Genomic DNA, 13546 nt, shown 5'->3' with positions numbered 1-13546 from the left:
TCTCCCACCTCCCACCAACACAGGTTAATTAGCCACTGTAAGTCATCCTTTCAACTTGCACATGTTTAATGTTGATAGAAACCAGAGCACCCGAAGAAAGTCCATGGTGCCACAGGAAAAACATGCAGACTCCACATAAATGGCACCTAAGTCAGGCCTGGACCTCGGTTGTGAGGTAGCAGAATATTGTGTACTATTGTGCTGTCTGAAGATGTGTTCCCCTTGGAATCCAACCATTATCTATTTGGCAGCCCACAGATTGCATGGAAACAATTACATTTATATTCAGTTTAGTTTAGTTTAGATATACAGAATGGAAACAGGCCCTTCAGACCACCAAGTCCATGCCAACTAGCAATCACCCATACACTAGTTATATTCTACAAACTGGGGACAATTTACAGAAGCCAATTTATCTACAACCTGTATGTCTTTGGAATGTGGGAGGAAACCTAAGCACCCGGACAAAACCCATGTGGTCACAGGGAGAATGTACAAACTCCGTTCATCCAGCACCCGTAGTCAGGATCGAACCTGGGCCTCTGGCACTGTCAGGCAGCAACTCTATCGCTGTGCCACCGTGCCACCTGTGCGTGCGTGCAATCTTGCTGTTTGACTACACATTTCTTACATGGTTGCAGTTCAGTACAACAATTCCAGCCTCACAACATTCAGCTATCTGAATCTGTGTTCGCTTTTGAACTCGAATGACATTCCAGGTATTGATTAGAATCCCGATAAGCAGGCTGAAGTTTGCTGCTTGTCAGTTTGAATCGTTGACCTTGCTGTACTGTCACAGCTTAATAAGGAACAGAATAAGTAAACAGTGCCCTTCACAATGTCCTAAAGCAGTTTACAGCCAAGAAGTACATTTAAAGTGATATTCACTATGATAATGTAGAAAATGCGTGAGTGCTTTCAATGAGTCATGGCTGACATCGTGACACGGAAGCAGACTTTTGGCATTGACAGGTTCAGAAATTCTCCCTGATCACTGCAAGTGTCCTGGTTCCAAGCATTCCATTTCCAGTGGTGTTTCAAAGGAAAATGACTTTGTTTTCCAGGTATCATATTGAGATAAATGTCACCTCGTCTCTGGTTGCAGCACTCGAAATTTTGATGCATAATGCTGTGGCTTTGTGTCCCTGAGAACATATGATTTAGGCTGAGAGTCCGGGGTTAGACTGCACTGTTGTTCAAACCATTGCAGACATTTGGATTAAATAGGCCCCTTTACTTGCTCCTTCACCTGCTTGGCCCCTTCGGTAAGTATGCAGATAAGTCATCCCCACCCTCCCCCAAACTAGCCGAGTGCTCCAGTGAAGAATTATTCAGATTACTTGATTGTAATCAAATTTCAATTCATGCAAGTTCACTGCGATAGGCAAAGAATATTGAATTAAGCATAAAGAAGAGGTTGCCACGATTTTAATTATTTTCGCAGAATCAAAACACAAAGCGCTAGAGGAACACAACGGGTCAGGCAGCATCTCTGGAGGGAATGGACAAGTGAGGTTGTGGGATGGGACCATTCTCAGACTGATTTTGGCAGATTGGTTGCTGGTATGGTTATTGCAGGGCAGTTTACTGCCAATATTTCTCAGCATGGGTTTGGGATTTCCCCCACACAGATGCACTGCCTGCAGATATACATCAACAGGTTTCCACCCCTCACATAAGCTGCTTTCGTCTTAGCCTCATCCCTAATATATGGTCTCCACTGTCAGTCATAAAGCCCCTCATCCTGTTAACTGTTTAAATAATAGCAAAACTGTAATGTGATCCATTGCTAATGAGATCTTTCAGCTTTGTCCATAGCATGCTGCTTCCACCAGTCGTCAAGTCTGACAAAAGAGTTCTAACCTGGCATGTTAATTCGGTTTCTCCTTCCACACACTCTGCCTGACCTGCTCAGTATTTTTGGCATCTTCTGCTTTCATTTCAGGTTGAAAAGACATTTGAACAGGTACATGCTTATGAAAGGTTTAAAGGGATATGAGCCAAATGCGGACTGGTGGGACTAGAGTGGATGGTGCAACCTGGTTGGCATGGGAAAGTTGGGCTGAAGGGACTGTTTCCGTGCTATATGACTCCATGACTCTATTTGCAACATCTACAGGTCTTTTTACAATTATTTTCTTTTGTTTCTGCTATTTAGCTTATACATAACCTAATGGTTCAATGGTTCACTGATACTTTATTGTCACATGTACCAAGGTACAGAGAAATTCCTTTTTTACACACAGTTCAGTGAAAGTATTACTCTACATATGTACAATCTTATTTAAGTACAAGTGTATAGGAATAGTACACTGAGACACCATGTCGCCATGTTTTGGCACCATTATTCATGGCTGAAGTCTCAAGTTGTTATAAATATTGTTCATAAGCTGGCCATAAAGGCCCATTGTCCTGGCGACATTGCAGGGTTAGCCTGACCAAGCAAAGTTGTTGATGTCCTCCACTGCTGCTGCTGTGGCTTCATCGTGTTGGTATATCTGGTGTTACCTTGGGAATTCTCTTCTGCACTCATTGCACCAAGGCTGATTCCATGGTAATGTTTGAGGGAGGGATGGATAGGGCGAAGGTAATATCTACGATAGGTTGAGACCAGGTCAAATGGGTCAATGGAGAGAGTTAGACGGTGAGAGTGCTTCATTGTCTGTGTCATCTGTTGTAACTAACAGGGCTGTGGGACACCTATGCTTCCCATCACTTTCTCTGCAACTCACACCCACCTTTATGAAAACACAAAGTGCTTGAGTAAGTCAGTGAGTCAGGCAGCATCTCTGAAGGATGTGTATAGGTGACATTTCGGATCGGGACACTTCCGAAGAGTCCTGTCTCAAAAAGGGACCCTGAAGAAGGCCCCAGTTCCAAAACATCACTTATCCATGTCCTCCAGAGATGCTGCCTGACTTGTTGAGTTATTCTAGTACTTTGTATTTGTTTTGTAAACCAGCAAGTACAGTTCCGTGTTTCACAATGCTTTTTACATCTTTCTTTTCCAGTTCTGCAAAAAGATCTCTGACCTGAAATATTAACTGTTTCTCCTTGAAAATTTGCTGCCAGACTTGAAGATTTCCATCATCTGTAGTTTTATCTTAATCTCCACCAGCCAGGGAATTGGTACTCTTGGTACCATTAGAATTTTGAATACTTACTGATACCTTTCCTTCAATCATCCCTGGCTTCAAAGCTTTTGCAGTTTCTCGTTGAAAAGGGGAGGCAATGAACAGGAAGAAAAATAATGTTTAACAGCTGTTAATCCACGACCTAGGGTCCAATCGGTGCTCAACTATGTAACAGTGACAGCTACTGCTCAATCCCACGAGAGCTGCCAATGGAAGACAGCTGAATAATGATTAAATCATGCTCTGTGACAGCTGGAATTAACACATAATTTCAGGTGTGTCAGAAGATATCTGGAAAAGCACAGAGCAACCTTTTCAAGAAGCTTACAGACAAGGTGTCAAGAGATTAGGAAGTGATTACATGGCTGGCAAGGTGAGAGAGACAAGCCATAGAATAACGTGTTGCTCCTGCAGCAGGCCTGTTGGTGAGGGGGGGAAGCGACAGGATTGTGCCACGGTGAAGCAGCATTCGGAAAGAAATGATGAGAATCTACTGAACTCAAGCAGGAGTGTCCTGTACCTGTTAAGTCTGGCGGTGGTAGAGGCTGAGTCTGAGTTGCTGATGCAAGGCTGCGAGCGGATGTTGAGGATGAATCAACGGTACCTCCAGCAGAGACAGCAGGTAACCACAGGAATCTCTCTGATGACACTGCCGCCTTCGAAGGCCAGATGCCTGTTGAGAAAGAGGAGGTGTTACTGGGGTGGGAAGGATATCAAATGCCACAGGTTACAAGCAAAGCCCAGTGACCATTTGAGCAACTGGACAAAAAGGTGACTGGTTCCTACTCAATGTCCATATTTTTAAGCTGTAAAGAATCACTTTGTTCCCATTTGAGCACCAATGGAGTAAGGAAGTACACTTTCAAAGGCTGCAAACATTGCAAACAGATATTAATTTAGAAGGGATTTCATGGGCAGGGAATAATTTTGCAGGGAATAATTGTGGATGTAACTGACACACCTGATATTAAAGATTAGTTTAGGTCACAATTGCATTATTTTTTTCTGATTCACTTTCAATGGACTTGTCCAAAAGTGATTTTTTTTTGTAATTGCATTTAGCATGTAATTCTCTTTGTCCTATTTGCTAATCTTCCCTAACTTCTCAAATGTCTCTGGTGGTTCCTCCATTCATCCCAAGATAAGCCACCTGGACCAGATGGGCTGCACCCCAGGGTTCCGAAAGAGGTAAGCTTTAGTGATCGTGGACTCGATGGGCCGAGTGGCCTAATTCTGCTCCTTTAACTTTGAACTTATTAAGATATCCCTATCATTCTGCAGTAGGTACACTGCTGTCATTGAATGATGACTTGCATAACCCCAACAGCACACATGAGCAAAGGAACCAGAGGGGAAAGGAAAAGGAATATTTCCATTGCCTTGAGCTGTTGTGATTTGGACTGCAGAGCCTGAAAGGGCAGAGAAGGAGATTCAATAAGAACTTTGAAAGGGAAGCTGGAGATGTAGCATTTGCAGAGTGAAAGCGGGCATGTATGACTATCTGAGGAATTTTACTGATTTTCTTCATAGCTGTGATGGGTTGAACAACATCTTGGTATTCTGCCAGGTTTCGAGACCGAAAGTACTGAAAGAATTAAAACATTTGCAAAGTTCAAAGACCCACACCATCCAGAAAAAAAAATATCACCAGCAAAGAAGCTAGAAAAAGAGATATCAACTGAAATCTAAATCAAAATAGTTCCAGATTGAAATGTATCATAGCACACTATGGACAAACAAACAAGCATATGTTTTCATCCTAGTGTTTTGCATTTTTAATATATGAAAGCATTATCAGATGCCTAGCAGAATTGTTAACGTTTTAAATTTGTCATCGTTACATTTAGGTTATTGAGTATAAGAGCCAGGAAGAACTGTGCCGTACCTCACCATACTTGAAAGTAAATTTAGTTCAGACACATTTGGAGTATTGTGTACAGTTCTGGTCAACTCATTACAAAAAGGATGTTGTGGCTTTGGAGAAAGGACAGAATAGGGTTGTTAGGATGCTTCCTGAATTAGAGGGTATTAGTTATAAGGAGAGGTTGGATAAATTTGGATTGTATTTTTCTGGAATTTCCATACTGTACAACTCCATGACTTTATGACTCAATGATACAACATTGCAGTGCCCCATGAGTCTGATAGGTGAGCCTTCACAAATGCATGTAAAGAACCTCGTGGGAGGAAGTTTTGAAGAGCTCATCATGTTATCCCTAACCAAAGGTTGAGACAGGGCCTGTGGCAGGGATGCGAATTCAAAGAAATCTCACACGCTCTTTTCTCCGTAACTGTTGTTCAAAAGAAGGGATTATGACCTTCGTGACTCCCTGGCCTATGCCTCCATCTCCACCAACACCCATTTCCCAAGCAACCACATGAGATACAGCGGCCACCATGTTATTTCTTCTGTTTCCATCATCCAGGGACTCAAGCTGAAGCAGCAATTCACTTGCACTACTTCTGATTTACATAATAGCATTAGGCGCTCTGACCTTGTTCTTCGTCTGGGGTGTCAGGAGATGAGTCATTTGCTACAGGATACCTTGTCTCTGACCTGCTCTGTGGTCATAGTGTGTATGTGGCTGGTTCAACTGAGTTTCTAATCAAAGATGACCCTGAGGATATTGATGGCAGGGAGTTGGCGATGATCATGCCATTGAAGGTCAAGGGTAGATTGTTTGATTTTCACGTTGGATATTGTCATTGCCTGGCACTTAGTGATGTGAATGTTACTTGCTACAAATCATTTCATGTCTACATGATGTGTAGATCTTGCAGGCATGGGTTGCTTAGTTTGCTGACAAATTGCAAATGGATTTGAATGTTGTAAACATTCAGCAAACATTCCACTTCTGCCTTTTATATTGAAAATAGAAAATTAAGTTATATTTTGAAAAGAGATGTATTCCCACACTGACCAATTAATCTATAATCTTTCGATAGGTTGGGCACATCAAGTTGGCAATGATAGACTTGATGATAAGTTCATAGAACTGGATTTTTTAGATCTGTTCACGTGTCATGAAACAAAATGAGTGTGGAGCAGTAGCACAGCTGGCGAACCTGCTGTCCCACAGTGCCAGAGACCCGGGTTCGATCCTGACTATGGGTGTTGTCTGTGTGGAGTTTGCACATTTATCCTGTGACCGCATGAGTTTCCTCTGGATGCTCTGGCTTCCTCCCACAAACAAAAGATGAATGAGTTTGTAGGTCAATTGGCCTCTGTGAATTGCCCCTGGTGTATCGGGAGTGGATGAGAAAGCGGAGTAACTTGTGTGCACGGATGATCAATAGTTGGCACAAACTCGGTGAGCCGAAGAGCATATTTCCATGCTGCATCTCTAAACTAAACCTCTTAAAACAATCATCTGGGGAGGAGTAATCATAACAACTGTTTGGGTTTTTGGTGGGAAAGTTGCCAAGGTCACACAAGAAGAGTCAACAAAGAGATTGAAGTTATATAAACGGGCAAAAAGATTGCCGATGCAGTATAATGAGGGAAAAGTAAGGTTATTCACTTTGTCAGGACAAATAGAACAGCAAAAGATTATTTAAATGGTATGACAATATGAAACGTCGGTGAGATCTTGGTGTCGTTGAATGAGATGTACAGAAAGTTACTGTGCGGGTCCACCATATAATTAAGAAGTTAGACAGAATATTGACTTTTATTACGTGTTTCAAAGGTTTTCGGGAGTGGAAAATGTGAGGCCAATGAACAGCTCTGCCATGGCCTAATTAAATGGTGGAGCAGACACAAGGGGCCTAAAGACCTCCTCCTGTTCCTATTACTTAAGCTCCTCCATAGCACAGGGTGAAATTTGATGTCCCGTGCATGGTGCAGTGTACACTTCCTTCAGTGTGGCAACCTACGTGAATACCTCAAACCCCAACAGGCTCCCGTTGACTGAGTGGGTCCAATCTAATAGGGAGATGTTCCTCAGTGCAGGAGTAATGGATCGAATCAATGGCAAAACAGAAATCTTGTGGAGGGTAATGAATCAGGAACCTGGAATTACTGGAGTTGCTTATGATCATGGGAAAGATAAATTAGAAGCATAAGAGAAACGAGGTGATGAATCCTTATTATATAAGTGGGGGATATTGAGAGAGGAGCCCTTTGTATCTTGGTGGAGTGGCTGTTCAGCATTATCAGCAATGTCCTTCAAACACTATTGATTATTACGAAAATAAAAAAGAAACACATGTATTTCAAAATGGCCTCGGTTATGTTGTTGGAAACAATACACTGAATAAGCTCCCCAGCACAATCTCATGCAAAGATTGATAGAGAAAATAGTAACCGTGACAATGAAGGGGAGTGCCAGCCATTCCCAAACACCAGCAGAGGTATCCAGGTGAACCCATCCCCTGCAAACTGTTTTCGGATGAGGGGCTGCTGACTGTTTCGTTGGTAATGGAAGCTGTCATAAACGGCTGGATGAAGAATTTTGTCATTTATAGACCTAAGGAGAAAGAAACGAGATGAGGGGGATGGGAAGGAGGAAAGTATATTTTTCAGCCTGAACAGCGTTTTGCTCTGGGCTTGTTTTCTGAGATTACAGCAAATGGTACTGCTAAAAGAATCCATTAATTCTTCGATAGGCAAAAAGCTTCAAAAGCACAGTTGAATACTGCTCAGTAAATCATATTCTTAATAAACATGTAAGTGGAATTTTAGTGACCTCAAGAGCTTAGTAAATGTAAACCATCCAATTATTCATAGCCTGTGTGAGGCCACTATTCAGAACAAATGGTACTGTTCAAATAAGGTGCATTAAATTTTCTAAATCAAATTTACTGCTCTGAATCAATATAAAATATATGAATTACAAATCTGTGTCCCTGAAATGTTCAGAGTCTTTAACATTCAGAATCAGTAGGGTAACTACCACAATTACATTTTCTAATTGAATCTCATACAATTTGCTTATCTCTGTCAGGAAGGAATAGAACCCCCTTCAGGTACTTGTGACAAATCCTACAAAACTTCTTCAGTGCTTTAAACCTATTCTTTATTTTAATGCACCAGATGACTTTAAAGAAGAGTTTATGTCATTACATTGAATCGATATTTTTATGAAGCCTATTGGCTTCAATGTTTCGCAATGATTTGGTAAAAAGTTGAAATGATGGAGGTTGAGGGAAGACCTGATAGAAGTGTATAAAATTATATGGTATAGATAAGGTAGACAGTCAGAATTTTTTCCCAGCGTGGAAATGTCAAGGACTGGAGCGCATAGTTTTAAGGTGAGGGTGACAAAGTTTAACGGAGATGTGCGAGGCTGGAGACAGATACAATAGTGCCATTTAAGACTGAATACTTGCAATGATATGCAATGGAGGGAAATGGATCACGTCTAGGCAGAAGGGATTAATTTAACGTAACATTATGTTTGGAACAGACATTGTGGACTGAAGGGCCTGCACCTGTGTTATACTGATCTCTAAAGTTGGAAATAAGCAATAAAGCTTGCTAAATCTTTATAAATTATTAGTTAGGCCTTTGTAAGAACATAGACCCAAAAAGCTGGAGTAACTTAGCCAGACAGGCAGCATCTCTGGAGAGAAGGAATGGGTGATGTTTTGGGTCGAGACCCTTCTTCAGACTGGTTAGGGATAAGGGAAACGAGAGATATAGACGCTGATGTGGAGAGACAAAGAAAGATGAATGAAAGATATGCAAAAATGTGATGATGATAAAGGAAACAGGCCATTGTTTGCTGTTTGTAGGGTGCAAATGAGAAGCTAGTGTGAATTGAGTGGGGGAGGGATAGAGAGAGAGGGAATGCCGGGGCTACCTGAAGTGAGAGAAATCAATATTCATACCACTGGGCTGCAAGCTGCCCAAGCGAAATATGAGATGCTGTTCCTCCAACTTGCATTTAGCCTCACTCTGACAATGGAGGAGACCTAGGACAGAAAGATCTGTGTAGGAATGGGAAGGAGAATTAAAGTGTCCAGCAACTGGGAGATCAGGTATGTTCAGGCGGGCTGAGTGAACATGTTCTGCGATATGATCGCCCAGTCTATGATCGCCTGGTCTTGCCGATGTATAAGAGTCCAGACCTTGAACAACGGATGCAGTAGATAAGGTTGGAGGAGGTGCAAGTGAACCTCTGCCTAACCTGAAAGGACTGTCAGAGTCCCTGGACAGAGTCGAGGGAGGAGGTATAGCGACAGGTGTTTCATCTTCTGCGGTTGCAGGGGAAGGTACCGAGGGGGTGGTTTGGGTGGGAATGGATGAGTTAAGCCAGGGAGTTGCGGAGGGAACGGTCTCTGCGGAAGGTGGAAAGGGGTGGAGATGGGAAAATGTGGCTAGTGGTGGGATCCCATTGGAGTTGGCGAAAATTTCAGAGGATTATGTGTTGCATGCGATGGTTGATGGGGTGGAAGGTAAGGAGCAAGGTTGGAGCAGCGGGGTACCGATGAGACACGAATAAGGACCTCATCTATGATGGCAGAGGGGAACCCCCGTTCCCTAAAGAATGAGGAAATCTCAGACATGTCCTAGTATGGAACACTTCATCATGGGCACAGATGCGGCTTAGACGGAGGAATAGCGAGTAAGCGATAGTCTTTGCAGGAAGCTGGGTGGGAAGAAGTGTAGTCGAGATAGTTATGGGAGTCCGTGGGTTTGTAATAGACGTCAGCAAATAGTCTATTTCCTGTGATGGAGACTGTGCGATCAAGAAAGGGGAAGGAGGTGTTGGAGATGGTCGAAGTAAATTTGAGTGCAGGATGAAAATTGGTGGTGAAGTTGATGAAGTCCATGAGTTCTGCATGGGTGCAGGGGGTAGCACCGATGCAGTCATCAATGTAACGGAGATAGAGTTTGGGGATAGGGCGAGTATACACCTGGAACAGGGATTGTTCAACGTACCCTATAAAGAGGCAGGCATAGCTAGGGCCCATGCGGGTGCCCATAGCTATGCCATGAACTTGGAGAAAGTGGGAGGAGTCAAAGGAGAAGTTGTTGAGGGTGAGGACCAGCAGAGTAGAGTGTTAGTAAAGGGAAATTGAATGGTTCTGTGGTCGAGGAAGAAACAAAGGGCTTTAAGATTTTCCTGGTGGGAGATGGAGGTGTAGAGAGACTGAACGTCCATAGTAAAGATGAGGGAGTGGGGGCTCAGAAAGCGGAAGTCATTAAAGAGACGAAGGGCATGTGAGGTATCTTGGACATAGGTCGGGGGAGATTGGACCTGGGGGAATAGGATGGAGAACATAATGTTTCTTTCTTCAGAAATCCCTTTGGGAGGAAGGTCCTCTTTAGTTAGCAGCATTAAAGAAGTGCAACATCATAGTCAAGATCATTGCTGGAGTTTCTGAACATTAATTTATTATGGCACAGAAGGAGATTATTCAGTTTACTAGGTTAATGCCAGCTACTGTTAGTTCCATTTTCCTTTCTCTTTGTATTCCTGAAACTTATTCTTTCTCTAACTCATGCTTATCAACCCTTTTTTAAATTCTTTTGCCACTTATCTGCACTAAAGTGTAATTTAAGTAATTATTGATCCACCAGCACATCTTTGGGAAGTGGGAGGAAAAAGGGGCACCCAAGGGAAACTCACATGATCACAGAGAGAATACGCAAACTCTGCACAGAGGGTATTGGAGGTTATGCTTAATCCCAGGTCCCTGGAGCTGTAAGACAGCTGCACCAACTGCTGCCCAACCATATATAGATACAAAATGCTGGAGTAACTGAAGTCTGGAGAAGGGTCCCGACCCGAAACGTCACCTGTCCATTTTCTCCAGAGATTCTGCCTGACCCGCTCAGCTACTCTAGCATTTTGTGTCTATCTTTTTCCTATGTATTACATGCTGGCCAGCCATTCTGGATTAGTGAAAGGGAGTTCCAAGTTCAAATCCCATCATGTCCGATGGGGAATTTACATTCAAGTAATTATAAATTGAGAGATAAATCTAGTCTCAGCACCAGTAAACCATGTCACAGAAAAACACCTCTGATTTACTACAATCTTTCACCATTTCTTTTTCATAAACAAGCATCTGCAGTTCCTTGTATCTACATTTTACTGCTCCACTGCAAAATTCCCTCAAGGAATGCCCAAGGTGCCCCGTGTGGGTGGCACGGTGGCGCAGCGGTAGAGTTGCTGCCTTACAGCGAATGCAGCGCCGGAGACTCAGGTTCGATCCTGACTACGGGCGCCGTCTGTACGGAGTTTGTACGTTCTCCCCGTGACCAGCGTGGGTTTTCTCCAAGATCTTCGGTTTCCTCCCACACTCCAAAGACGCAGATGTACAGGTATGTAGGTTAATTTGCTGGGTAAATTTAAAATTGTCCCTAGTGGGTGTAGGTCTAGTGTTGGTGTGCAGCGATCGCTGGGCGGCGCAGACCCGGTGGGCCGAAGGGCCTGTTTCTGCGCTGTATCTCTAAATCTAAATTTGAAATAGTTCTCCTCCTCTTTCCAATGGGATTTCTGTGAGACCCTCTCTCACCGCTCCCCCTCTGAGATTCCTGCTGCTCAATCTGAAGAAGGTTCCTGACTCAAAACGTCACCTATCAATGTTATCCAAAGATGCTACCTGACCTGCTGAGTTACTCCAGCACCATGTCTTTTCTTGACTACCTCCTCAGTTCAGGAATGACCAGGGATGAACAATGAATGTTGGCATTGGCGATTACACCCACATCCTGTTTAAGAACAAAATTAACAAGATCTATAGAAAACAGGCTGGGTTGAGGGTCTTCAGTTATGCAGAGAATGCAGAAACTGAGACTCTTGCTCTTAAACCAGAGAAGATTAAGGGGAACAAAATCAGAAGAGCTAGAGAAACAGTTAGCAGGTCTGCAGCATTTATAGAGAGAGGAATAGTGAATTTTCTAGCTCTTTAAAGGTGATCAAACCAAACCATTACTGTTTCTCTCTCCACAGATACTGCCTGACATGTTCAATATTTCCAGCATTTATGTCTCAGACATCCAACATCCACAGTTTTAGTTTAGATTTTCAAAGTTAAGGGGAGATTAGATATAAGTGCTGAAAGTCGTAAATATATATATATATTTTTATTTTTTTTTTACTTTATTTTTATTATTTTTTTTTTTACATACATACAAACACAAACTAAACAAACATAGGAGATGCATATTGAATGTAAATACCCTTACTTTAAGTTCCCAAAAACGGAAGAGACTCGAGTCCCGGCATTGCCTGTATTAATAATGACCATCTTTTATCAAACATGTCTGTTGTCAACTGTAACCTTGCTGTGATTTTTTCCATTATATACACATTTTTTACCCTATCTCTCCATTGCATTATGCTTGGAGGCTGTGGTTTCAACCACGAAGTTGTTATCGTCTTCTTTGCTATCAGCAGCAGGATTGTCAGTAAATGTTTCGAACTCTTATCTGTCATACTGTCAGGAATTATACCCAAAATGTAAAGTGCTGGTTCCAGAGGGAAGTTAATGCCCATAATCTGTTTAATTTCCTTTTGAATATTCTTCCAGAAATCCTGTATTTTTGGGCAATCCCAGAATATATGAGTGGAGTCCCCAACTTCTCCACACTCCCTCCAACATAAATCAGTTGTATTACTATATTTCGATGTAATGAATGGAGTATAAAAGTAACGCATTTTAACTTTCCAGTCAAATTCCCTCCATGTTGGGCTCTTAGTTAGTTTATGTCCCTCTTTAAATGATTCCTCCCACCCTTCTTCTGATATTATGATATTCGCTTCCAGTTCCCATTTTTCTTTGATATGTAAGTTGTTCTCTTTGGATTCATGTTGTAGTGCTTCATAAATTTTTGATATAATCCCTTTTTTTGACTTGTCTTCCGAGAACCCCCACAACACTTCCTCTAATTTAGATGGAGTCTTGCAGATGTTCTCCCATTCCTGATGTTTCTGTAGGTAATCTCTTAGCTGTAAGAATTTGTAAAAGTCATGAGCAGGTAAATTGAATTCTTTTTGAAGTTGTGTGAATATTTTCATTGTTTGTCCCTGAAACATTTGATCTATGTATATTAGCCCTTTGTCAGCCCATCTGTCAAATCCTGAGTCCATGGTAGATGGTACAAAGTCTGGGTTTTTTGCTATTCTAGTAGCCCTGCTTACCGAATTTGACAGCTTCAGCTTCTTTCTTACTGCTGACCAGATTTTCATTGTTACCCTAATCCACTCGTTGCTCATCCTGAGCCTCTTCAGGGCCTTCTCGTTTAAAAATGGGAGTGATTCTAAAGGCAAATTTTTACAAGCGTTTTGCTCCATCTCCACCCACATTGAATCTTTCTCTTTAGTGGTCCACATGATTAAGGCTCTGAGTTGCGTTGCCCAATAATAATTTCTTAAATTAGGCAAGTTCAACCCTCCCTTTTCTTTTTTGCTAAGAAGCGTCTTGTATTTAATTCTTGCTTTTTTACTTTGCCATAA

At 42.2% G+C, this 13546-nt stretch overlaps 1 protein-coding gene across 1 annotated transcript in view; it reads right to left on the bottom strand.

Annotated features, from left to right (window-relative positions):
• LOC144593848 (protein eyes shut homolog) overlaps positions 1-13546 on the bottom strand; it is a 348998-nt gene that overhangs the window by 136242 nt on the left and 199210 nt on the right. Inside the window, exon 12 of the mRNA XM_078399967.1 lies at positions 3655-3807. Within this exon, the coding sequence (XP_078256093.1) occupies positions 3655-3807 (153 nt within the window). The remainder of the gene's footprint in view (positions 1-3654; positions 3808-13546) is intronic.

Source organism: Rhinoraja longicauda, chromosome 5 (genome assembly GCF_053455715.1).
Source record: "Rhinoraja longicauda isolate Sanriku21f chromosome 5, sRhiLon1.1, whole genome shotgun sequence".
In the NCBI taxonomy this organism is placed as follows: domain Eukaryota; kingdom Metazoa; phylum Chordata; class Chondrichthyes; order Rajiformes; family Arhynchobatidae; genus Rhinoraja; species Rhinoraja longicauda.
This window is presented reverse-complemented; position numbering and strand designations above follow the sequence as displayed.